This window comes from Bufo gargarizans, chromosome 1 (genome assembly GCF_014858855.1).
Source record: "Bufo gargarizans isolate SCDJY-AF-19 chromosome 1, ASM1485885v1, whole genome shotgun sequence".
In the NCBI taxonomy this organism is placed as follows: Eukaryota; Metazoa; Chordata; class Amphibia; order Anura; family Bufonidae; genus Bufo; species Bufo gargarizans.
The window spans coordinates 259,517,578-259,544,471 of record NC_058080.1 but is presented as its reverse complement, the minus strand read 5'-3'; the positions used below and the strand labels follow the sequence as shown (position 1 = coordinate 259,544,471).

Below are 26,894 nucleotides of genomic sequence, written 5' to 3'. Positions count from 1 at the left end.
TTATATTATTATATGCAACTGTACTACTTCAGAACATGCTTAATAATCTTTAGTATTTGCTAAGCCCTGTAAGGTGACTGAATGAGTAGAAAACCTGGAGACATTTTCTGGTTGTCAACAAGATGATTGTTAGAATAACTTCTATACCTGTACATCTTCACCCCATGGATACAGTGATACAAAGTCATCAATGCTGTCTAATATGGCATCAATGCGAAGGTCATCTAAATCAGTCTTTCCTGTCAGACCTGTGGAATAAAGACATACGTTTTTGTTATATCTACATACTGTATATTAGAAAATGTTTACCTCCAATATCCGTTACACTCACTTGTTCTACAATACATATGACACTCAACAAAAGTATACAGATCTATAGGGTTACCAAACCCCCATATCATCAATAAAGTTTTGACTCAAAGAAATAGACCATAGTGGCAAGTTATTGGCTTCACAGGCAGCTCAAAAAGTACCTTTTTCCTGTACCTTTGGGGCCTACTATTGGATCAGATTTTGGGCCCACCAGAGAATTCTCTGGTACTCTGGTGGGCCAGTTCGACACTTCTTTCATATATACGCTAAGATAATTTGGTAGTCTGTTCCGGCTGGATCCAAATCAGATGCCATTACAGTCAATGTGTATCTGGTGGTGCCCTGCAGTATCCGTATATGGTAACTTTGGTAGCCTGTTCCACTGGCGGAAGAGATTACCTTAGCTCATACATAACTCTGCTACATCCATACGTGAAAGTAGCCAAACTAATATGGTCACACCCACATGTTTCAGATGCCATTATACGGCTACACTTATTAAAAAGTGAAAGTAATAAGCCCTGGAATGTGATATGACCCATAATGCAGTGCAGCCAGCCAGTCATCAATAGCCATCCCCTGTGTGATAAAAGCCTCATCCCAAGTGGTTGTCACCATTTCATTGTGAACTGAGTATAGGGGGAGACATGGCAATGCTAGGGACAGTGTTTTAGCAAGTTTTTAATTGTAGAATATTGGATAGGGACAGTGCAGGGACAGTGTAGGGAGATCGTAGTGAGAGTTTTTAAAAACCTGTAGGAAAGGTATAGTGAGACTGCAGGCTCAGTGCAGGCTCTGTGTAATCCCCCTGCGCATCTTGTTCACCTGCTGTACCATTCATTCTTAATCTGTTCTGTTATACATAGACTTACTGTGCATCAGACTCATTATCAACCATCGGTCTAATATATAGGCACAGTTAGCTAGTTCATCTGCTGGGCCATTTATACTTAATGCGTTCTGTTATACATAGACTTGCTGTGCGTCATACTCAGTCTCAACAGGTGGTGTAAAATATAGGTACGTTTATCTAGTTCATCTGCTGCGCCATTCATACTTAATCTTTTCTTTTATAGACAGACACATTGATTAACAGATAAGCAATTCTTTTAGGCCCTGATTCACAAATTGGGGTAATACACCTGTCTCATTCTACTGTTTGTGGCATGTCCACATTGATTAATAGATAAGCAATTCTATTAGGCCCTGATTTACAAATTGGGGTGATATGCCTTTCTCATTCGACTGTTTGTGGCATGGCCACATTGAATAATAGATAAGCAATTCTATTAGGCCCTGATTCACAGATTGGTGTGATACACCTGTGTCATTCTACTGTTTGTGGCGTGTTCACATTGATTAATAGATAAGCAATTCTATTACGCCCTGATTCACAGATTGGAGTTGTAACGGACCGTTTCAGCAGACAAGGGGTTAAAATCCGTTTAGGCGATATGCCCCTTTCTGAGAGACAGGCACAGCTACTGCAAAACACCAAACTCCCGAACTGGATACAAAATAGCACTCCAAACTGGAACCTCGCGAATAGCTGCCAGCAGACGAACAGGAAAAGCATACAGTCAGCTTACACTCCTGGCAATCAGTCTCTAACAGCATACAGGGAATCCCCCCAATAACGAGACAAGGCTCCGTGTTCAGGGTCAAGCAGTGGTCTGACTGTACTTCAGGTACAGCCTCTTTTATTCATAAAAAACAAACATAGTAATGCCCACAGGGTTTTGAAATCCAACCAATCAATATCTTACAACACACACAATGCAAGTACAGCAACCAATCATTCACGCCCCCTAGAGGACCAGAAGGGAGACTGCGACACAGAACAGATACAACACATCCCCACAATGCATCATGGTTTCCTCCTCTCTGTCCCGGAGACAACCGAGGGCAATCCAATTATCTCTCAGGACAAAGGGGAGATCGCCAATACACATGTGGAGACAACAGGACAGACATCACCATTTAAACACACAATGGGACAATGGGACAATAGAAACACACCCAGCATATTCCTCCCAAGCTGACAAGTTACACTTATTATAAATTGTTACAACTTTGTGAGGTTACATTGTCCATACATATAACTTACATCAATTTAAACAGTATAACTTGGGGACAAACCTATCCAAAATTCACTTGAATAGGTTCAGGGGTTTAAAAGTTAGTAAAAGTATCTCAAAGGGCCGTAATCCTGGGGCAGGAGGCTGGCAAACAGCCCCCTCCAAAACACCGTGGCGAGGTTGGTTTCGCCACAGGAGTGATACGCCTTTTTCATTTGACTGTGTGTGGAGTGTCCACACTGATATTTAACTGCTTCTGTTTGCCAAACAAGTACTGGGTTATAGTGTTACAGAGTGGTCTTCTTTTTAACTCCCTGTGGGCAGTGTAAATAAATTGATTCTTTGCACAGCAGAGTTGCCCACGAGTTGGTTGTATTATTTTTTTCTTTATTATTCGTTTATCTGAAAAATTATTCTTTAAGCGAAAACATTAGCCTTGTAGCGAAAAAAATTGTCTTTTACCAAATAAATCAGTCTTTTACCAAATAAAATAGTCTTTTACAAATAAATTTATCTGCTCCAGTATTACAATACCCTATCCCTACGACGAACGACGTCGAGCTTGTAAACCGCACCTGTTGGCATATGGTAGACACACAGAGATCACTTCAGTGCAGCGCGTGTGCAGCCCCAGACATGTAAGGGCATCACAGAAGAGTTAGTGCTGAACGCCACTTGGCCCACCAGGAAGTTGGACGCAGAATGCCTGAGGTCAAATAACTCCTTGTGTTAGGGTTAAAACTCGCTGGATGGATCAAACCTGGCAGCTAGATTATTGCAATACGGGAGGAATTTCGTTGGTTATCGGAATGAACCACACAAATCACTCCATCAATTTGACCCAAATTCATCGTAGCTAATACGTTCTTTTAGCAAAAAAAAATTAGTCTGTGTCATTATTGCAATGGTTTATGGTCGGAACTACAACGGTATTACCAGACAAATCACTCCAACTGGACCCAAATTATCATTCCTAGCTATCACGTTTTGTTATGGAAAATTTTATTCTGCGTCACTCTGACAGCCACAACAGTTGACATGACCTGACGCTTTTACTGACCTGTAATACTGACACACAGTAATTCCACAGCTAACAGAAGGATTTAGCCATGACTCTTGGTGCCCTGCACAGCCATGTAGATGGCGATACATTACAACTGCTTGTGATACTGGTGGCACAGTACCTACAGAACGGATTAACTATGAATGCACATGGCAATACCTTCTCCCTGCACTGTCCCTGCACTCTCCCTGCAGTTTAAGTTCCAAGCCTTCACAATGACATTGCATATGATTAGGCAGATTGGCCTGGGTATACCAGATTTATCACGAATCATGATGCATTAATTCAGAACTAATTGAATTTCTTGAAGAACTTTGGCAAATCGTTTAAATTGAATTTTATAAAACTTTGCTTATCTCTGGTTATATGTACTGAACATGACACACAATCTACTGCAAGTCTATGAAAATCTGATTGGAGAATCAACTAAAGATGATAATTTTACAACAGAAATTAGTATGTTATTGTTTACTGATTTTAATAATATTGATTTGGATGTATCTCTCCACTGTGTGTTGGGAGATATAATGCAAAAATATGAAATTTGAGATCAGCATAACGTGTATTAATTCTTAAAGGCTTTGGATGGTAAGGGTGTGTTCACACATATCAGTTGTGTTTGGCCAGTTGGTTTATGCCTGAGCAGGACTCAGTAGATGGCATTTTTGTGCACTTTGGGCACTGGTCCAGCTTTCCTAGCCTGAAGGTGCTGGACAGAAAAATGCTGCATGGAATGTTTTTTGTTCCCCTCTAGCTTTTCTGTAGCATGTCAGGAGGAAACTAAGGCTAGATACTGTAAGTGAATGCACCCCAAAAAGATCATTTTTTTTCAGAATCAGTGGTACATTTGTACATGAGCAGTCACTGGTTAATGCCAGTGACTGCTCATGTACAAAAATGCCACAAATTCTGAAAGGCAATGGCAATAATTTGAGTAGGGCTGAGCAGTAATACTAGACACAACCTTTGGATAAGAGTATTTGTAGTTACTGGGTGTAGTAAATCCAGTTATGTTTTTATTTCTCAATCACTCATTCTTCTGTGGCATGTGTACGTTTTAGCATAGTCAGTGTGCAATGGATGGGTTACTACCAGGGGTCCCTTAAATTGAAAGAGTTTGGTCGTGACACCAGTTGCATTTCAGCAACGAGGGACGGAGTCCCCCTAAGTAGATGGTATTGGTAGTACCCAGGTGTAGGAATGCCAGAGTGGTGTGAGGGTAGCATATGGTGCCCCTTTAAGTGTGGCTGTGCACGTGTCACGGTGCTCCTACCTGGATTTACTGGAACCCCAGGCGTTGTCGTCCGAAGCAGTGCAAACAGGGGGAATACTTGAGGGATTTGTAGAAATGATTGAATCCAGACTTTGTATTAACGTTGAAAACAGCTTTACATGAATAAACTTGCATCGGGGAACAATCTTCCAACTTTATCTTGGTTACCCGTAGGCTTTGGCTTAAATTATGGCTACATCTGTCACTTTTTAGCTCTGCTGTGCTATCAGGAAAAATTAGAAACTTTTACTTTCTGATGAACTTAGCTTTCTGTAGTCTGACTGTCTTTATCTAGGCCTCTATCTTTCTCTTTGTCTTTTATCTTTATCCAGGATGGCGTCTGAAGCTCTTTGCTTTTCTCTTTTGTTCCAGAAGAGCTAATGGTGCTCTACTGGCCTTAGCAGGGCCTGTCCAGCAGGGACAAGGGCCTGCTGCACACCCTTCCCCTTACAGGGGGTAGACTTAACTAACTCTTAGCTAACTGAACTCATCCCTCTCTAGAGAGAGCTAGAATGGATAGAAGGTTCTATTCTAGGCAAACTAGCTCTGCCATTATTGCCGCCATCTGCTGGTGAACCATGCACATTACATTTCAACATAACATTACAGGAAAAAAGATATGGACAGTGTTTTGAACCTGGAATCACACATGATGACATTGAATCAACCATAAGAGATATTAGAAAGGCGTAACAGGTGGTAATGCTACTCTGGGGCATTACAAGTGTTAGGGCTAAAATACCCTCCCATATCATGAATACAGAAGCTGGCCAAACACCAATGAAGTTTTCAGAACTTTCCCATTATTAGTCACCTATGCACTTGTTCCCTCCTCAGCAAAGTGATCAGCGAGTCTTTGACCTGTGATGTATCTAAATCTTTTATCACTTTCTTTACTTATAAAATGTCAAGTCTTGTCAACCCCTATTTCGCCATTTGAAAGAGATTTTCCCATCGGAGTATTTTAAAGCATAAGTAAAGATGCTAAAGTGCTGAAATCTCTGTGGTACTCTTGTCACCTTCTTAATCTTTACTATGTGCTATATCTGACTTTAATGCGTACTTGCACTTTTGTCATTTCAAGGTTATACTTAAAGGAGTGGTCTGAGTTATAAAAAAAAAACTACCAAACTAGCATTTGTAGCAAAATGATAAAATAACATGTACTCACCCCACTGATGTCACTCTGTTTCGGTCACAGCTTTTACATCCACATATACTCCATTTAACCACAGCAACCATTCACTGGTGTTAGCAGCCATGCCAGTGGTGTCTGTAGGTATATGGGCATGTCACCACTGGAGCCAAGAAGATGATGAAATAGTTGAGCATAATTTATTTTATTATGGCTAACTTTTTTTTTAAGAACTTGGACACACCCTTTCATGCTTTTCACTTTACAGATAGTTGTTATACTGGTCTCTTCTTATTTGGCAGATGGGACTTTGGACTTCCAAACCATTTGAGTGCAATTGCTACCTACTATACCAGCATACTGTATGTATGTGAAATACATTAAATTACCTGCTTTTTTGGCTAGATACCTCCCAATGGCAAGGCTTTGATAGTAAACAGTCCCATCAATTTCCAAAACTGGGAGTTTTCCAAATGGGTATGCTGTGGAAAACAACAGGGTAAAATAAGGTCAATTTTATAGAAAATTGTATTTAACTCTTAACAGCTCCAGTCACACTCCTGGTGGCAATTCTTTTACTCAATACATGAATAGGAACCTTACCATCTATTCACAGATCCAATATTATTCATCAATTGCAGGAACATTATAAGGTGATAAATTGCTGTAATTATAGCTTGTGCAGCCATCAATAGGTGCAGCGATTTCACTAAATGGAACTCATTGTGAAGAAAGACTATCAAATGCAGACACTGAACACTGAAGAATGGCGGCAGACCAAGTCATTCCAGCTCAGTCACGCAGTGGTATTGTGCTATTACCTCAGGTAATGGAAGTCAAAAGCAACATAACCTAATTGTATGAACATGGACAATGACAAGGAGAAAAGAATATGGGAAGAGAGAAATATAGAAAAGGGAAAGACAGAGAGAGAAAAGATATGAAGAAGTGAAAACAAATAAATGATCATTTATTACTGTTGGTCATAGACTATTAGGCACCTTCTTTTCATTTGCCTTTTACCCATTTAAAAAGTCAGTTAACATTTTTTTAAATTAAAATTATAAGGCTAAATGCACACGATCAGGAGTGCATGCGGATTTTCCGCACACTAAGTCATGTATATTGTATTCTATGAGAATTTGAAATTCTCATTCACACGATGCAGATTTTTTTCAATGCGGATTTTGACCTACGGTGCGGCTTATAAAAACCGCAGCATGTCAATGTATTAAATTTTTCCTGACCGGATTTTCTCCATTCCCTTCAATGGGGAAAGTAAAATCCGCATGCAGAAAATCCACATCAAATCTGCATGCATATCAGAGGATTGACTGCACGGATTTCCCTGTGAACACCTGCGAATTTTAGTGCGAATTGTCCGCACATAAATCCTGAACGTGTGCATTTACTCTAATAGAAAGGAAAGAAAAGGATAAAAACTTGCAGTTGAGAACTGCTGTGTTTTGTCACAGTTTGTAATTGTGTTGTTACTACTCTTTGCAACAGTGTCGACATTGATAGATACACCTCTTAGTTCAGGAGACCAGGACTATGAGCTGCTGACAGCCTCCTCACTTCACATTTCATTGCTCTGTCTCCTATTACAATAAACACTGCATTTTACAACTGTCGCTAAAACAGATTAGTCGTGCTGCCCCACCTGACATGTTTCACCATTACCTGGCGTCCTCAGGATATTGGGCAGTCGTCCCCTGAGGACGCCATGTAAGGCCCCTTGCAGACGAGCGTGTCCAGATTAGGTCCAGATGCGTTGCATCTGCGATTAGGGAAAATCGTGCGAGTAGGTATGCAATTGCAGTCAGTTTAGAATGCTAAGTAAAAAGTACATTGTGGGGTTAAAAAATAAAATAAAAATATAACTCACCTCATCCACTTGATAGCGCAGCTGGGATGGTCTTCTTTCTATTTCTTCTTGCAAAACCTGGCTGGAAAAGGACCTTTGGTGACATCGTTACGGTCACCACATTCAGCAGGACCTGCGCTGATGTCACCGCGCTCACCACGTCGTGAGCGCAATGATGTCACCGAAGGTCCTTTTCCAGCCAGGTCCTTCAAGAAGAAGTAGAAAGAAGACCAGCCCGGCTGCGCGATCAAGTGGATGAGGTGAGTTATATATTTTTTTATTTTTAACCCCACAATGGACCTTTTATCAGCATTCTGTATTAAGAATGCTATTATTTGCCATTATAACCATGTTATAATGGAAAATAATAAAGTAAATGGGGTCCAGGGTAACTCATCCCTCGTCTCCTTAGCAACCTTGCGTGAAAATCGCATTGCATCTGCACTTGCTTGCGATTTTCATGCATCCCCATTCATTTCTATGGGGCCTGCGTTGCGTAAAAAACCCCATTGAAGTGAATAGGTCCGGATTCAGCGCAGGTGCAATGCGTTCACCTCCTGCATTGCACCCGCTCTGAATTCTCGCCCGCGTGAAAGGGGCCTTATAGCATTTTCACAATCTCTTTGCATAACTCCTATAGACTTCAGTGGAGAGGTTTACCTGCAAGTGTAGCCACAAAAGACGAGCAAGGGATTCTTTACTAATTTCACAAACAAAACCTGATTTTTTGTTTCAGACAAAACTGTACCATTTTACTGTGAATATTAGTGGGAAAACCATGAGGGAGGAAGAAGATGGAGGATCACATGACACTGGGAGGAAGAGGGGGCGTGGGGGTGAGAGCTTGCCCTGATTGGCTCAGAGGCTGAAAGCCTGATCAGACGTTCAAGGGCAGTATTCAGCCAGGTCTTTCTGCACAGAAAGAGGAATCAACCATTCTATGTTTAACTTACTACCTGAAAGGATGTCTTGTGGCAGTGTCTGACAAAAAAACTATTACAGACCTACCATCATGTTCTGTTTTTTTTATTGGGGGGAGTAAGAAAGAACACAAATGTGCTGGATTTTCATTTCAACTGCTTTTATGCTCCCATTATATGGTATTCTGGAAGTGTCTGTAAATATGTAATGCAGAATAGTACAGTCAAAGGAGCCTTCATAGTGCAGAATGAATGAGCACAGGCAGTTCTCTGTTTCCTACCAGGCTTCAGATTTCTCTCTGTCAAGCTTGGAGTACAGGAATCGTGACATTAAGGCCTGAATGAAGTAAGTTGGCTTCCTAGGCAGAGTGTAATGCAAGGCACCAACAAAACAGACCAGTAAAGATGAAGCTAATGGAGCTAATATCAGGCAAACAAAACAAAGGGAAGCCAGGAGTAGTCCCGATCCGTGCATAAGTCCTTGTGTAACTTGCCAAGTTAACGCATGCGACACAGAAATTCCTGGGTCCTGGGTCCTACTGGAACGGACGAAGTCCAAGCAAACTTCAGTCAGCAGTAAACAGTACTGACCTGCACCTGTATAAGGGAAGATAACAGTGGGCACTGACCGACCTGGAAGGCCACCATTTATGTGCCTGCTATCAAATCCCAGGGAACCATAGGTCATGATCCTTCCCTACACCTGTGTACAAGTCTTTGGTCGGTCATTAGTCAATTAGACCAATGCCGGCCCCCTAATCTACTTTGAACTTGTGGCCAGGTGCTATTCCCATTGCTGGTCAGCGAAGCGCATAAGAAGCGCGTACGCGCGACCGCGTATACCCTTTCAAACCCGTCTTCGAGCGTACACGCGGAGGCACGACAGGCTCTGCGAGAGTGCGCGAGCGTGCCGACATGGACACCGGAATGGAATCCACAATAGGCACCGGAGACAAGCTCGACAGCAGAGTAGTGTTGCTAGCCCGGCCAAGCTGTCCCCGAAACCTATGCAGTCTTCCCCTCCAGCGCACATGCAAACGCGTCCCTGCGTCGGTTCGCAAAGGGGTCAGAGCTGGTGTATCAGTGAAGACGTGTAACCCTGTCCTGCACCTCCACGAGGACCCTTTTTGGTCACACCGGAGTGCGAGACAGGTGAGGATCTTACACAGAGCAGGCAAATTGCACCCCCATCCCCGAATCAATTTAAAGTGACTTTACTTATTAATAAACAGAATAAAACACATTTAAAAGAAGCAGTCAGGTGCAAATCCACGGATTTCAGTATTTTGCTTTCCTTTTCTTCTCTGAGCCAGACAGGCAGACATTTTTGGTCGGTTGTGTGCAGCCCCCACTACCACATAAATGTAAGAAGACACGAGTATTACTATGGCACATGGGGGACTGTGAAGTGTATACATTTTGTGGCTTGCAAAATCTCTGTCATCCTGCTGCTACTCCTAATACTACACCCACTGTGCTCCCCTATGCACACAAATATTATACTAACAGTGCCATACAGATAGTCCCCCATAGCATTAGTGCTCCCAGACTGTCCTAATTAGTAATAAAACTATAAGTGATAATGCTCCCCAATAATGCCCCATTAGTAGCAATGCCCTCCATAATATACCTAATAATAATAATAATAATGCCTCAACAGTATTTAAAGCAAAATATCAACATCTGAGAAAGCTTCTACCAACAATCCCTACAACTCATCTACACAACTATTTGGTGTTCTTCCCACAAAACCTGCTTCACCACTATCACTGAGGAAAAGCCTTCCAACATATTCTCCCAATCACACCTCACCACCTGGCCTCTGACACAATCCCATCCAACATAATCCTTAACCTTGCCACTCTACCTATCCCAGTTCTAACCCACCTGTTCAACCTATCACTAACCACTGGTGTATTCCCTTCCTCTTTTAAACATGCTATCATCACACGGATATTCAAGAAGCCTTCCCTCGAACCATCCTTATTATCCAGCATGGGCAGCATGGTGGCTCAGTGGTTAGCAAAGGTAAGTTCAAATCTGAAGAAAGACAACATCTGCATAGAGTTGTATGTTCTCCCCATGTTTGTGTTGCTTTCTTCTAGGTACTCTGGTTTCCCTAACACTCGAAAATACATATTTATAGGCAATTTAGATTATGAGCCTCAATGGGGGACAGTGGATGATGATAATGTCTGTAAAGTGCTGTGGCATATGTCAGGGTTACATGAGAAAAATAAATAAATCTCACTACTACCATTTGCATCACAACTCCTAGAACAACATGCCCTTTTTGAACTATCCTTGCACCTCTATCCCACTCACTTTTTGACAAGCTACCATTTAAATCACCCTAGCCAAAGTCATCAATGATTTGCTAGCTGCCAAAGCTAAACGTCATTAGTCTGTGCTCCTCCTCCTTGACCGGTCCTCCGCCTTTGACACAGTCAACGACTCCCTCCTATTATAAACTCTGTGATCTCTTGGCTTCAGACACCTGCCACTCATATAGTACCTAACCAACTAAACAGATTTTCTCATACAGTACCTCACCAATTAAACATGCAGTGTCTCCCATTCACACACCACCTCCATATCCTCACTATGTTGATGTCACTCACGGCTCCTTCCTTCCTCCTACTCTTCTCTATTTACAGTATACCTTTGACCTAGAAAAGCTTATAGAGTTCTTTACCTTTCAATACCACCTCTGGTGACAGTCACTTCCCTAAGATCCATATTGCCAGCCTGTCTATATATATTTTTGCCTTCGTTTCCTCCAGCTTTTTACAACTCAACATGGCGCAAACGGAATTAATCATCTTTGCCATGTCACTCAGCATCCCCCCAAGAAACCTATAAATTATAGTGGCACAAAGAAAGTGCCACACTTTTTCCAGTCTCGCAAGTCCACTGCCTTGGGATAACTTTGGATACTGCCCTGTCCTTCTAACCACACAACCAAACCTTTAGCGCTTCCTGCCACCTCCAACTCAAAAACATTTCTTGTATCCACTCCTTCCTCAACTCTAAGGGTTCATCCCATGGGGCACCAGCTGTCTGCAGACCCATTCACTTGATTTGAGAAGATTCAGTCTGCACCTCAAAAAAATAGAACATGCTCGGTTTTTTTTTTGCAGTACGAAAGCACAGACCAAAATTCGGCCCCATGTTTGTGTCAACTAAGTCAACTAAAATGCTAGTGTATGCCCTCATCATTACTGCAAAAATAAAATAAAATTTACTGGTAGGCCCTAGACACCCTATTATATAAAATTCCTGCTGTACAACAGCTTTTCTGTATCATGTTCATAAGACCTTATTAAAACAACCTTTCATTTCAACAGTTGCTAAAACACATTTTCCGAAGGGAATCATCATTCCTTCTCTATTTTTGCACAATTTGACCTTGAAAGGATAATATTTTTCTGAAACATATTCTGCAAACTTCTGAGATGTCTACCACCGTGCTTACACCAAATAACCACTTTAAACTTTAGCTTTAGCTTGAGAAACACCAGGCGGCCCTCTAGCTTTTGCAAAACTACAACTCTTAGCATGCCCTAATAGCTATTAGCTGTCCAGGCATGTTAGGAGTTGTAGTCTTGCATCAGCTGTAGTCTTGGGCATCCCTGCTCTAAAGTGAGAATATATTATAATACAATAACTAAATGTACAATCTGGAAGTCCTATCAGTGGTTTCTTTCTGTCAGACATAATCTTATACATGCATGGTTATGGCTACTCAAATGCAGCAGACCTAGTATTACATAGGCATACTTGAGGAAATTGCAAAAATGCAAATTATAGTGAGAAGTAAAACCTTAGATCTGTTACATTTTATTCCAGCAGCACTTCTACTAGATAGTCTTGACTCACAGTATGATCCGTCCAGTGATGAAAGGTGCTGTGTGATACAATTGATATATAATGTCCCCAATTTAGTAGCTATATGCTTATATATGAAATGCAAAAAGTTCTGTATATTCCAGTTAAAAGAAAGGAAATAGTCCTCTACAATCTGCATTTGATCCTGCAATACATTAGGTTGGTCAGAATAAAATTGCTCAGATTTTTACTATCATTTTGCAGTTAATTTTTCTGACACACTTTGCAACAATCTTGAATTACATCATGTTTATTGTCTTCAGTACACAATATATAGGTTTCCTGCCAGGAAGAGATTACATAAACTCCTAACAAAACTCTACTGATTATGGTTTGCAGTGCATCGTGGGGACATTTTGTACATACTATTCAGTGTTTGGTTGCTGGATGTAGGAAAAAAATACACAAATAAAATAAAAATTCTGAAGCGCAACATAAACAATAGGTATAAGCCAAAAGTATACAATTTCTAGATATAGATGGGGTATAAAATATCATATATCAAGATACAACAGGAAGCTTTAGGAATAGGCACATAACGAATATGGAGTCGCATGGCCTCTGTGTGCTGCTATAGAGACATTTTGTCTGAAACAGAGAAATTTTTGGTTAGAAGCAATGCTTTTAGACAAGAATACCTCAGTATGTACTAAATCTGATGGAACTGGACAGAAGAGAGGCTGTGGATGTAGTGTTTCTGGATTTTGCAAAGGCTTTTGATACTGTCCCTCATAGACATTTAATAGGAAAATAAGTTCTATACGCTTGGAAAATATAGTTTGCAATTGGATTGAAAACTGGCTGAAGGACCGTGTCCAGAGAGTTGTGGTCAATGATTCCTATTCAGAATGGTCCCGGGTTATAAGTGGTGTAACCTAAGGTTCAGTGCTCGGTCCTCTATAATTTAAGTTATTTATTAATTATATCAATGGTGGGATTAATAGCACTGTTTCTAGTTTTGCAGATGACACCAAGCCAAGTAGTACTGTTCAGTCTATAGAAGATGTCCATAAACTACAAGCAAGCTGAGTTTTTTGGCATCCACTTGGCAAATGAAGTTCAATGTGTATAAATGTAAATTTATGCATATTGGTAGTAATAATCGACGTGCATCATATGTCCTAGGTGATGTAACACTGGGAGAGTCACTTATAGAGAAGGATTTGGGTGTCCTTGTAGATCATAGATTAAATAACAGCATACAATGTCAATTAGCTACTTCTAAGGCCACCAGGATATTGTTATGTATTAAAAGAGGCATGGACTCGTGGGGCAGGGAGGTAATATTACCACTTTACAAAGCGTTGATGCCGCCTTATCTGGAATGTACAGTTTGGTTCTGGGCACCAGTCCATAAAAAAAAAGGATGCATTGGAATTGGAAAAAGTACAAAGGAGAGCGACTAAACTGATAAGGGGCATGGAGAGTCTTAGTTATGAGGAAAGGTTAAAATAATTAAATTTATATATTTTTGAGAAGAGACATCTAAGGGGGGACATGATTAACCCATACAAATATTTAAATGGGCCATACAAAAAATATGGTGAAAAGCTGTTCCATCTAAAATCCCCTAAAAAGACAATGGAGCACAGCCTCCGACTGGAGAAGAAAAAGTTGAGTCTACAGAGGAGTCAAGGATTCATTACTTTTAGAATTGCAGGTCAGTGGAATAGTTTACCTCAGGACATGGTGAAAGCAGGAGTCGTGAACAGATAAAAAAAAAAAAAGGCTTAGATGAATTCTAAAATCTATATACATGTCTGTTTGTCTGTCTGTCCTCTATAGGCATCCAAATTTGGCACATAGGTAAATCGGGTGTCTGGGAAGGTTTTTGTAAAGTTCTCAGCTCTGTAGGACGTACCTTCTTTGAGCTATTCCCCAAAAAATGTATTAGCCAGTAGGAGCTCTCAGGTTCTTCCTAACTGCCATACATACGGTCATACATACATATGACCCTTATTAGCCAATAGAAGTTTGCCAGTCCTTCACTCATATCGTAACTGACATACGCACGGTCACAGGACCCTTATTAGCCAATAGAAGCTTGAAGGTCCTTCAGTCTTGACATACACACAGTTTTACACCGGGTTCCATAACAACTCAGCCATTTTTCTTCACTATTATAGGTCACTGTTAAGGGGACGGAGTGCCATGGAAGTCACTGTTAAGGGGGCAGGGCGCTGTGTAGGTCATTGCTAAGGTGGGCGGGGCACAGTAGAGGTCACTGTTAAGGGGGCGGGGTGCAGTGGAGGTCACTGTTAAGGGAACGGGGTGCTGTGGAGGTCACTGGTAAGGGGACGGAGTGCTGTGGAGGTCACTGTTTAAAGGGTCTATGGAGTCACTCTACACTTACAGCACATGTGACCTATTACAACATTCTATCACATAACAGGAAAGACATTCTATAGCTACTTCTTTCTTAATCAAACTAAGCTGAAGAAAAAATCCAGCGATACATGGTGAACGGATACTACTGTATGGCATTTGTCTGAGGCACCCATTAACATAAAAGTTTTTTATGCACTTTAAACAGATGGCCAAATCGTGATGTGAACCCACCCTAACCCTAACGCTTCTGCGCTTTCTTGGAACCAGCTTCTCATCTGTTTTGTGGTCATGCTCATCGTTAGCTCTACAACCGGACGTATGTACAGCAAATGGCTGTAGCTGTCTCATCTGCAGGGCCATCTTGAGTAGAAGTTAGTGCTACCATGCTACTACCTTCAATGTGCATGTGAGAAGGGGCTCAGGGAAGCAGCCTCCTGACACTCTCCTGCAGTTGCTGCTACAACGGCCCGTTCACTGGCCTGCACCCCCACTAGGGGGAGCAAGCACACCATGCATAACTGGCGAAAATGGTGTCTGCCATATGCTTATAACAGTGGTAAACTGCTGGACAGCATACAGCTCATCAAGGAACCAGGCCAGCACTCTTCACTGCAAGAAAGGTGATATGCTATCAGAGTCACCAGGGGTGGGGCTGAAATGTCCTAGCTGAATCACTATTAGCAGAACCAGCATCTTATTTGCCTTCAATGATGAAATATTAACAATATTAACATTGCATGGCAATTAAAGTGGTAATGTTTCCATGTGGCAAAGTTTCTTTGCCCCAAAGGAAGACACAAGTATTATACGAGTAAATGGCACTTGGTAGGAGGAAGCACTATTAGAAATTATCATTAGGGTCTAGGAACTACAAGTGATATATCTGGCAGACTCTGTTATGAGCACATTGATCCTACCTCTATTATAATTATCAGGCTTGCTCTGTTTTATGATTTAATCAGAATAATGTCCAACTGAATATAAGCGACACTCAATCACGTTTATGCAACATAAAAATACATAGGGCATCAGATCAGAACTTACAGTCTTTATGTGCAGGCCAGTCTTTAAATTCAATTCTATGGTCTTCAAATTCAGTGTTTGTATAGGCAAACAGGTAGCGAATGATCTCTCCTCTACCTCTTAGATTAAAATAGGTCAGCTTGTAGTTTGGCATGATTGAATCCTGCAACAGATAAAATATGTAACAGTTAGAGATGAGCGAATCGAATCCCACTAAGTGGAATTCGATCTGAATTTCAGGATAAATTTGATTCACCTAGAAGCCGAATTTCCTCGTGCTTCATGTCAGCGAATTGATTTAACCTGAAATAGTATTAAAAAAAAAAAATTCAAACGTACCTCCTCCATTTGGTCCCGACGGGCCGCCAGCCTCCAGTCTCCATCTTGCTTGAAGATCTCGGACGAAATCTGGTGCGGCGCGAGATTACATCACCACGTCAGCCGGCGTGATGACGTAATCTCGCGCCGCACAGGATTTTGGCCAAGATCTTCAAGCAATATGGCGGAGGCAGGCCCGTCGCGAGCAAATGGAGCCAGTAAGTTTCATAATTATATATTTTTTGGGTCATTTTTACACTTAGATGCCGCGATCATGTATGAACGCGGCATCTGAGGGGTACAATGACGGGGGCGACGCTATCGCAGCTCAATGTCATTGTATCCGCTACTTACGAAAGTAATTCGTCACAAAGTGAATTTTTGGGTAAAATTCCGCGAATCAACCAAATCGAACTTTTAAGAAATTCTCTCAACTCTAGTAACAGTTAGAAGGACATCATAATTTCCATTTTACATAACAGTGACCCACATAAGTAACTATGCAGTGCTCATATCAGCCTGCCTAATCAATATCTTAGGGAATGTAGCTGGATTAAGTGTGGCAGTCTTCGCATAGGGCGAAAACTAGTATGGGATTGTGGTACAAGTTTTAGATGTCCCTAAAAGTGAGGCAACTGTAGGCCTCATGCACACGGCTGTTGTTTGGGTCCGCATCCGAGCCGCCGTTTTGGTGGCACGTATGCGGACCCATTCACTTCAATGGGGCCGCAAAAGATGCGGACAGCACTCTGTGTGCTGTCTGCATCCGTTGCTCCGTTCCGCGGCCCCGCTAAAAAAAATAACATGTCCTATTCTTGTCCACGCTTTGCGGACAAGAATAGGCATTTATATTGACGGCTGCCCATTCCGTTCCGCAAATTGCAGAAGACACACATGCGGTTTCCGTTTTTTTGCGGATCCGCGGTTTGCAGACCGCAAAAAACAGCCCAGTCGTGTGCATGTAGCCTAAATCTGCGCCGTTAAAAATGGCAAACATGCTACGTACCATCTTTTGCTTTAAATTCACTCATTATTTTGAATCTTCTACCGATGCATACGCCAGTTGTTGTATTGTGTAGTAACTATACGTTCACTATACATTATACTGCTACAAGAATCCAAGACTGTACACAAGGCATGGCAAGTAATATACTGACGGTCACTGATGCTCTTCTCTGCCCACAGACCTCATTTGGTCAGAGTGTTTCACACTGCTGGCAGGCTGTTCCAGCATAGAATGCTTGGAATCAGTCAGACCAAAACTGCTGTGTGCATTGGTATTTGTACGGCTGATTCTCTGCATATTTGCTGGATCACGGCCGGATCACCCCCCAGACCACATTATAGTTAATGTGGCCGGACTGCATTCTGGTAGCGTCCGGCAATGCTGGATCCGGAAGGCTGGTCCCGGCTGGAATAGCCTGCCGATTTGGCAAATGCAAAGATGAAACAAGAGAAGAGTGCAAATGTCCACAGACCTCAAATGGAAAGGATGAGGACAAAGAAGCAAAATATTAAAACGAATCTAGTGAAAGCCTGGGAAGTGATAAGGTGCCTTTCCACATTGTCTTTATGCTCAGTTCTACACTGGATATTCAGAAACCTGAAGGACATCTGTTATCTAGTGGACATGCCAAATAGCTACCCTCCAGGACAAAAGAAAACTCTCCCTAGTGCCATCTATAGAGGTGGCTAACATATAACTCAATGTCCGACCATTTAACAGATATTGTAACATGACTAAGGATGCAAGCTGAAACAGAATCTTCCTTATATGACGGTCTCCACCGTACATTAATCCTCTCCATGTATATTAAAACGTCTATCACCCAGCCAACCAGCATTCTCCACGATTCTCTGGTCATATCACCTCATTAGCCAGAGAATTTTCAGACTAAGAAGAACTGGTTGTTATGAATCAGCGAGTGTGGACCCACTGTGCCAATGAACCAGTTTGGCATAGGGCTAACACTAATTTAGTGAAACAGATACAGACCCATTAATTTCAGTGGGGCCCCAAAAGATGTGGACAGAACACCATGTGCTGTCCGCATCCGTACTTCTGTTCTGTGGTCCCGCAAGAAAGATAGAGCATATCCTATTCTTGTCCGAGATTGTGGACAAGAATGTGCATTTCTATCATAGGGCTGGCTAAAATGCAGAACGCACATGGCCGGTATCTGTGTTCTGCGGATCCGCACTTTGCAGACCACAAAACACATACAGTTGTCTGAATGAGCCCTAAGATCCTTTTTCCTGCGCTTCCCTGAGTATTTCCTATTCCTTCTGGCTATGTAATAGGAAATACAGTCAGGCCATAAATAATAATCATAAATCAAACTTTCACTTTTTAATACTTGGTTGCAATTCCTTTGCAGTCAATTACAGCCTGAAGTCTGGAACGCATAGACATCACCAGACGCTGGGTTTCATCCCTGGTGATGCTCTGCCAGGCCTCTACTGCATCTGTCTTCAGTTCCTGCTTGTTCTTGGGGCATTTTCCCTTCAGTTTTGTCTTCAGCAAGTGAAACACATGCCCAATCGGATTCAGGTCAGGTAATTGACTTGGCCATTGCATAACATTCCACTTCTTTCCCTTAAAAAACTCTTTGGTTGCTTTTGCAGTATGCTTTGGGTCATTATCCATCTGCACTGTGAAGTGCCATTCAATGAGTTCTGAAGCATTTGGCTGAATAAGAGCAGATAATATTGCCCAAAACACTTCAGAATTCATCCTGCTACTTTTGTCAGCAGTCACATCATCAATAAATACAAGAGAACCAGTTCCATTAGCAGCCATACATGCCCACGCCATGACACTACCCCCACCATGCTTCACTGATGAGATGGTATGCTTAGGATCATGAGCAGTTCCTTTTCTTCTCCATACTCTTTTCTTCCCATCACTCTGGTACAAGTTAATCTTGGTCTCATCTGTCCATAGGATGTTGTTCCAGAACTGTGAAGGCTTTTTTAGATGTCATTTGGCTAACTCTAATCTAGTCTTCCTGTTTTTGAGGCTCACCAATGGTTTACATCTTGTGGAGAACCCTCTATATTCACTCTGGTGAAGTCTTCTCTTGATTGTTGACTTTGACACACATACACCTACCTCCTGGAGAGTGTTCTTGATCTGGCCAACTGTTATGAAGGGTGTTTTTTTCACCAGGGAAAGAAGTCTTCGGTCATCCACCACAGTTGTTTTCCGGGTCTTTTGGTGTTGCTGAGCTCACCGGTGCATTCCTTCTTTTTAAGAATGTTCCAAACAGTTGTTTTGGCCACGCCTAATGTTTTTGCTATCTCTCTGATGGGTTTGTTTTGTTTTTTCAGCCTAATGATGGCTTGCGATAGTGACAGCTCTTTGGATCTCATCTTGAGAGTTGACAGCAACAGATTCCAAATGCAAATAGCACACTTGAAATGAACTCTGGATCTTTTAGCTGCTCATTGTAATTGGGATAATGAGGGAATAACACAAACCTGGCCATGGAACAGCTGAGAAGCCAATTGTCCCATTACTTTTAGTTACTTAACAAGTAGGAGGCACATATGCAAACTGTTGTATATCCTACACTGTTCACCTGATTTGGATGTAAATTCCCTCAAATTAAAGCTGACAGTCTGCAGTTAAAGCACATCTTGTTCGTTTCATTTCAAATCGATTGTGGTGGTGTATAGAGCCAAAAATGTTACAATTGTGTTGATGTCCCAATATTTATGGACCTGACTGTATATAGGAAGGAATTGTAGGATCCAATTCTGGCTTAGTCTTAAAAATTATAACAAAAACTGCAGGGTGTTTTCCAAAAAATGTTGTGCGTGAAACAATGTGACATGTTTTCAATTATTGTCCAGCGCTTCAGGTGGTGCTAATCCTTTTATTTTCAAACTGCCCATATTCCCCTGCTGTCTTTGAGCGCAAACTGGGGGAAACAGGGAGTGGTTTGGAAATAAAAAATGGTGATTTGGAGACTTTGGGGGAGATTTATCAAGACCGTCGCTTTCTGTATGGCTCATCATATATTAGGTGTATTCTCTGGCAGTGCGCATTGACAGAAATCTACAGCAACTCATTCGTGGCAGAAAACTGGAGAAAAAGATGATAAATTTTTGGCGGCCACTCTCCCCTAATGTTGTTAAAGTGAAACTAAACTTTTGAAAAAAACATTGTGTTAACATGTCCCTAATAAAAAAAATTTGTGATATACTTTATTAATGTATTTTGTATTTTTAATAGACTCCTCCCCCCTTAATAGACTCCTTCCTGTGCACTTAAAATTGACTTTTCTATACACCGCCGACTTCTCAGCGGTGTATGTACAGAGTTTACACTTTATGAATGGGGCCGCACCTCAGGGATTATGGGTAGGAGCACATATTTTTGCTCCTGCCTGTGTCCCCCCCCCCCCTCCCCCCCGAGGTTTACTAACTCCTGGCATAGCAAATGGGTACCCTGTAACTATGTGCAATGCCAGGATTAGCTGAGCGGAGCGGGCTCCTGCTTCTGCCTGCTTTGCTAAGCTAAAAGTCCTGCATGTCAGCTCTTAGTTTAGTAAAGCAGGCACAGGCAGGCTGGAGCCCGCTCCGCTCAGCTATCTGGCATAGCACATGGGTACAGGGTACTAATGGTACAAACAGACTGATACAGGATCCTTTGTATATCCTCTATGTTCATGCATAAAAAATGACTTCCTGTTTATGAAACAAGATCAGATACAAAATTATGTGGTTTCAATGTCTAATTACAGCAAGTTCTTATCTGTTGTGTTTTAAAAAAAGATGATCTATGCAATTTTCAAAATTATATGCTGAATGTTTCTCGTGAAAAACAGTGGTGAGATCTCCTGATAAATTTGCCCTTTGAATATATATTGAACCAATTCCAATTTTTCTCCAAATTTACGACTACCATCTGTATATATATGTGCTAACTGCCTATGCTCTGTGCAGTTAGCACATATACATACTGTAAAGCGCTTGGATTAAAACTCCTGCTCCTGCAATCTAGCAAGAGCAGGTCAGTGACAGAAGTCTAGGTTCTCATTGCGTTTTTCCCATCCATGTACAAAAAAACGTATATGTTAAATTAATGCCTCAGACTGATGCCATATAGTGGCATCCATTCACCATACAGTTCCATTGAAAAAAACTGGACTCTGTAGGATACAAGAACGTGGTGTGCTGCATTTTTGTATCCTTTTTTCCCCTCACGTATCCTTCAAATGGAGGCACAAAACGTCATGTGAACCTACCCTTATTGACGCTTCTGCCTTCTCCTGTGCCTGGCGCATAGCACTCAACTAGGCAGTGAATACAGAAAGAGGCTGAGTCACTTCACTGAACCCGCTGGGTGTCTCGGGCCAGATCTTGATCAGCTATGTGTGCCATGCCTCCATGAGGGGCTGTTTTCCACTGTAACTGAGGCTGCCGTGCAGTTATAGTCAAAATAGTGCAAAATGAAAAAAAAAGTGTCAATAATCCCCAGAGTTTTTTTTTTATGACCTCTTGGGGGACATATTAAGTACCAAAAATAAAGTAAAAAATTTGTAAAAACTATATAATAAAAAAATGAAAAAAAAACTAACAATTAAAAACACCCATGCCAAGCAAAACCATCACTATAGTCATCCCCTTCCCACAAAACTATACATATATATCAAAATGATTGACACAAAATAGGGAACCCATTGCAATAATTAATTTTTGTGTCAATTTGTACATTTAAAAAAAAAATGGCAATTTTACCTTAAACAAGGAAACAAAACATTCTATAAAACACAATAATAAAACGTTTTAAGTATAACATAAAATAACAACACAAAATGTATTATGGTAGTCCAACAAATAAAAAAGTTAGGGCCTCTAAACCACTACATGAGCTGAATCATGAAAAAGTGCCTGGTCATTCAGGCCCACTCATGAAAGGGTTAATTTTTGTAGAAATAGATTCAACTGATTACTAAAAACAAGAAAGACTATAATTTTTTATTTTTCGAGTAGATTATGCCAGCAACAACAGGCATGGTATCTGTATAATCTGAGACTCCTCACAAGGAAGTGTTGTAAATGCACATACAGGTGAAACTCGAAAAATTAGTATATCGTGCAAAGTTCATTTATTTCAGTGATGCAACCTAAAAGGTGAAACTAACATATGAGAGACTCATTACATGCAAAGCGAGATATTTCAAGCCTTTATTTGTTATCATTTGGATGATTATGGTTTATAGCTTATGAAACCCCAAAGTCACAATCTCAGGCATTCTTTGCTCAGGGGATATGGAGTAATTAGCTGACTAGAGTGTGACACTTTGAGGCCTAGAATATTGAACCTTTTCACAAAATTCTAATTTTAAGCTGCGTTAATGCAATTCCTTTTAATTTGCATTGCTGAAATAAATGGACTTTTGCACGATATTCTAATTTTCTGAGTTTCACCTGTATAGTTAGCACTCATATTAACTATGTGCATGAAAGACTATAATAGGGCAGATCCATCAAATTCACATCTTCCATTTCATTCTCAGTGCAAAAAAAGGGAGAAACACAAACAACAGAATAGCAAACAGGTACAAAAGTCGATTATGTGAACTCTCAAAGTGCATTACTTTGTAAACATTATGTAAACTAATTCCATGCTAACGAAAAGTGAGCTTTTATACTGTGCTTCTGCCGCTGAAATATAATAATAAGTAAAATGGAAGAAACCGCATCTCCAGCCAGCATTTCAAAGCAGGTAGAGTGCTCTGGGGAAGAGGAGTCGACTGAAGCTTCCAAGCAGCCCCAATGCAAAATAGGGCCCCCAAGTACAAATTCCCATCTATAATACTTCTTATGTGATAGTCATCAGAAGTCTGAATTTAACTTCTCCCTTTGCGACCCCCCACAGCTGCGCACTTTTAAATAGATCTTTCCATTGCACAAAACAGCTGTAGTTCTTAAGTTGCTTATAGTGGCCACCACATTTGGCTCATTCACACGACTGTATTTTTGTATTCTGTATATGCAATGAGCCGGACTGTGGGTACGTTTACACAGACGCCAAATTATGCAGTAGTATACAAGAACGTGGTGTGCTGCGTTTTTGTATCCTTTTTCCCCCTCACGTATACGTCAAATGGAAGCACAAAACGCGATGTGAACCTACCCTTATTGCCGCTTCTGCCCTCTCCTGTGCCTGGCGCATAGCGCTCAACTAGGCAGTGAATACAGGAAGAGGCTGAGTCACTTCACTGAACCCACTGGGTGTCTTAGGGCCAGACCTTGATCAGCTCTAACTGTATGCCATGCCTCCATGGGGGGCTGTTTTCCACTGTAACTGTGGCTGCCGCGCAGTTATAGTCAAAATGTTTTCCACTGTAACTGTGGCTGCCGTGCAGTTATAGTCAAAATAGTGCAAAATGAAAAACAAAAGTGTCAATGATTCCCAGAGGTTTTTTAATGACCTCTTGTGGGAGTACTAAAAATAAAGTAAAAAATAAGTAAAAACAATATAATAAAAAATGCAAAAAACTAAACAAAACACCCATGCCAAGCAAAACCATCACCATAGTCATCCCCTTCCCGCTAAACTATACGTATTATATATCTAAACGATTGACACAAAATAGGGAATCCATTGCAATAATTTATTTTTGTGTCAATTTGTATATATAAAAAATAAAAAGCTATAGTAAAAAAAAAGGAAACAAAACATTCTCTAAAACACAATAGTAAAAAGTTTTAGGTATAACACAAAAGAACATACAAAATGTATTTTGGTAGTCCAACAAATAAAAAAGTTAGGGCCTCTAAACCGCCACATGAGCTGAATCAAGAAAAAGTGTCTGATCATTCAGGCCCACTCATGAAAGGGTTAATTTTTGTAGAAATAGATTAAACTGATTACTAAAAACATGAAAGACTATAATGTTTTATTTTACAAGTAGATTATGCCCAGGGCCGTCTTTAACAAGGGGCAAAAGGGGCAGCTGCCCCAGGCCCAGTTGCTCCTGGGGGGCCCAAGGCAGCTGCCTCTTGAGCCCTGCTAGCCACTGCTCCGGGTGTCAGGCTGTCAGCTACACAGGGGACGCTGCCATGCCATGCCTGCCGGCACTCCAGGCAGCGTACCGTGAGAGCTGTGATTCTCTAGGACCTTAGATGACATCATCACCATGTGACCAGTAACCTAGCAATATTACTGGTCACATGGCTATGAGGTCATCAAGGTCCTTTCTACCAGGAGTGTTGTTGTAGAAGTTTGCCTTAACTGTGGAGCTTTTTTTGTGTGAAGATTACATCAGAAAAAGGTGACAGGGGCTGTTATGCTAATATACTGTAAACTACTGTATAGTGGGGTGCTGTATACTGTGGGGGCCTGTATACTGTGGTGGGCTGTATACTCTGGGTGCTGTATATTGTGAAGTGCTATACTGCTGTACTGTATAGTGCGGGGGGCTGTATACTGTATACTGTGGGTGCTGTATATTGTGGAGTGCTATACTGCTGTACTGTATACTGTGGGGGCTGTATACTGTGGGGGCTGTATATTGTGGAGTGCTATACTGCTGTACTGTATAGTGTGGGGTGCTGTATCGTGTATAGTTTGGGGTGCTGTATACGGTTAGGTGCTATACTGCTCTACTGTATACTGTGAGGTGTTGTATACTGTGGGGTGCTGTATACTGTGGGCTGCTATACTGCTCTACTATATACTGTGGGGTACTGTATAGTGTGGGGTGCTATACTGCATACTGTGTGGTGCTGTATACTATAGGGTGCTATACTGCATACTGTGTGGTGCTGTATACTATAGGGTGCTATGCTGCATACTGTGAGTTGCTGTATACTACAGAGTGCTATACTGCATACTGTGGGGTGCTGGGGTGCACTGTAACACTAGGGTGAGCCGAGCCCTGGTCTCCTTCCTGCAGAGCGGTGCCCACTTCCAGCCTGAGCCCAGCTGCCCAGAGCACTGATCCTGAGCCGCTGCAGTCTTCAGAACTGGAAGTATTTACAGTCATTCACTGTACTCTACCAGATGTGAGGATTTTTTGTGTGTGTGTTGTGGTGGAGGGCGTGATTGCCTGCTAAGGTGTGGGAAGGCAGGATCCAGGGGGCCGCAGAAATTTTTTGCCCAGGGTCCAATCAATATTAAAGACGGCCCTGATTATGCCAGCAACAACAGGCATGGTATCTGTATAATCTGAGACTCCTCACAAGGAAGTGTTGTAAAGGCACATATAGGTAGCACTTATATTAACTGTGTGCATGAAAGACTAATAGGGCAGATCCGTCAAATTCACATCTTCCATTCCATTCTCAGTGCCAAAAAAAGGGAGAAACACAAACAACAGAATAGCAAACAGGTACAAAAGTCGATTATGTGAACTCTCAAAGTGCATTACTTTGTAAACATTATGTAAACTAATTCCATGCTAACAAAAAGTGAGCTTTTATACTGTGTTTCTGCTGGTGAATTATAATAAGTCAAATGGAAGAAACCTAAATCAGGGTGGAGGACACTCAACTATCTGGGATGTTTGTATGTACACAATAAGGTGGATTAGTGCAGGTGTGACTAAATCAAATAGATACAGTTGCATATTTAAAAAGGGGTAGTTTATTAGTATAAAAATTGATATAAAAATGAGTGGATGGTACCAAAGGATGTATATAAAAATATTTGGTGTATATAAAAATAAATGTAGAAAAAACGTAGAAAACAAAAAAACAAAAAAAGTGGCCCCTGATGAAGAAACCTCCTGTTTCGAAACGCATCTGGTTCCCCTGCAGGATTATTGCCCTCTCAAAGAAGAGCGGACATCTATCCCTGGATCCGAAGAACCATACGGGCTGGAACAGCACTACTCCCGCCCGCGCTCCTCAAACAAGCCCATCGCCCGCCATCGTGGGACGCCACGAGTGGACCTGGTGATCATAAAGAGCGCCTCTATTTACCTGCACTACGGAATACTGTGATTGCGGCAGCATTACAACAATACGGGTAAGGCTTTAACTATATTTCTCACACATATGGTTACACTTACATCTGTGTAAATTCCATAAAAGGAGGAGGACTCACATGGTGAAGCAGCCAGATTGCGCAATAATCACGGTCCCTGCAAATACATTGCAATAGAGGCAGCACATACCTTGTTGCATCATTTACCTACAATCAGGAGGATCCCTTGGTATACACCAAGAACGTTGCCGCCAAACAGGAAAATAAGAAGAAATAATAACATCATTGCAGGCAGTACTACAAGTGCCAGCAATCACAATAACTTTCGATCCCGTACTGGATCTTATATAGACATTTGAAATAACTCTCTCTGAAGCCAATACCGGATCCTACCCGGACATTGAACTTACTATTATTTATTGGAATACACATCTTTAATATTTTTCATCTTTTTATTTTTAATTTTTTTTTCTACGTTTTTTCTACATTTATTTTTATATACACCAAATAATGTTATATACATCCTTTAGTACCATCCACTCATTTTTATATAAATTTTATACTAATAAACTACCCCTTTTTAAATATACAACTGTATCATTCACACCTGCCCTAATCCACCTTATTGTGTACATACGAACATCCCAGATAGTTGAGTGCCCTCCACCCTGATTTAGCTTTGCCGTACCAATTATATTCTGCGACATCGGGGCGAGTCGCAAGGAGTGAGCACCACACCATTGTTC

The 26,894-nt window shown here is 41.3% G+C and overlaps 1 protein-coding gene across 1 annotated transcript in view; it reads right to left on the bottom strand.

The window, feature by feature from the left end:
- HPGDS (hematopoietic prostaglandin D synthase) overlaps positions 1 to 26,894 on the bottom strand; it is a 64,556-nt gene that overhangs the window by 14,270 nt on the left and 23,392 nt on the right. Inside the window, exons 2-4 of the mRNA XM_044276851.1 lie at positions 15,909 to 16,050; positions 6,251 to 6,343; positions 148 to 248 (exon numbers count right to left, since the gene is read on the bottom strand). Of these exons, the coding sequence (XP_044132786.1) occupies positions 148 to 248; positions 6,251 to 6,343; positions 15,909 to 16,041 (327 nt within the window). The 5' untranslated portion in view covers positions 16,042 to 16,050. The remainder of the gene's footprint in view (positions 1 to 147; positions 249 to 6,250; positions 6,344 to 15,908; positions 16,051 to 26,894) is intronic.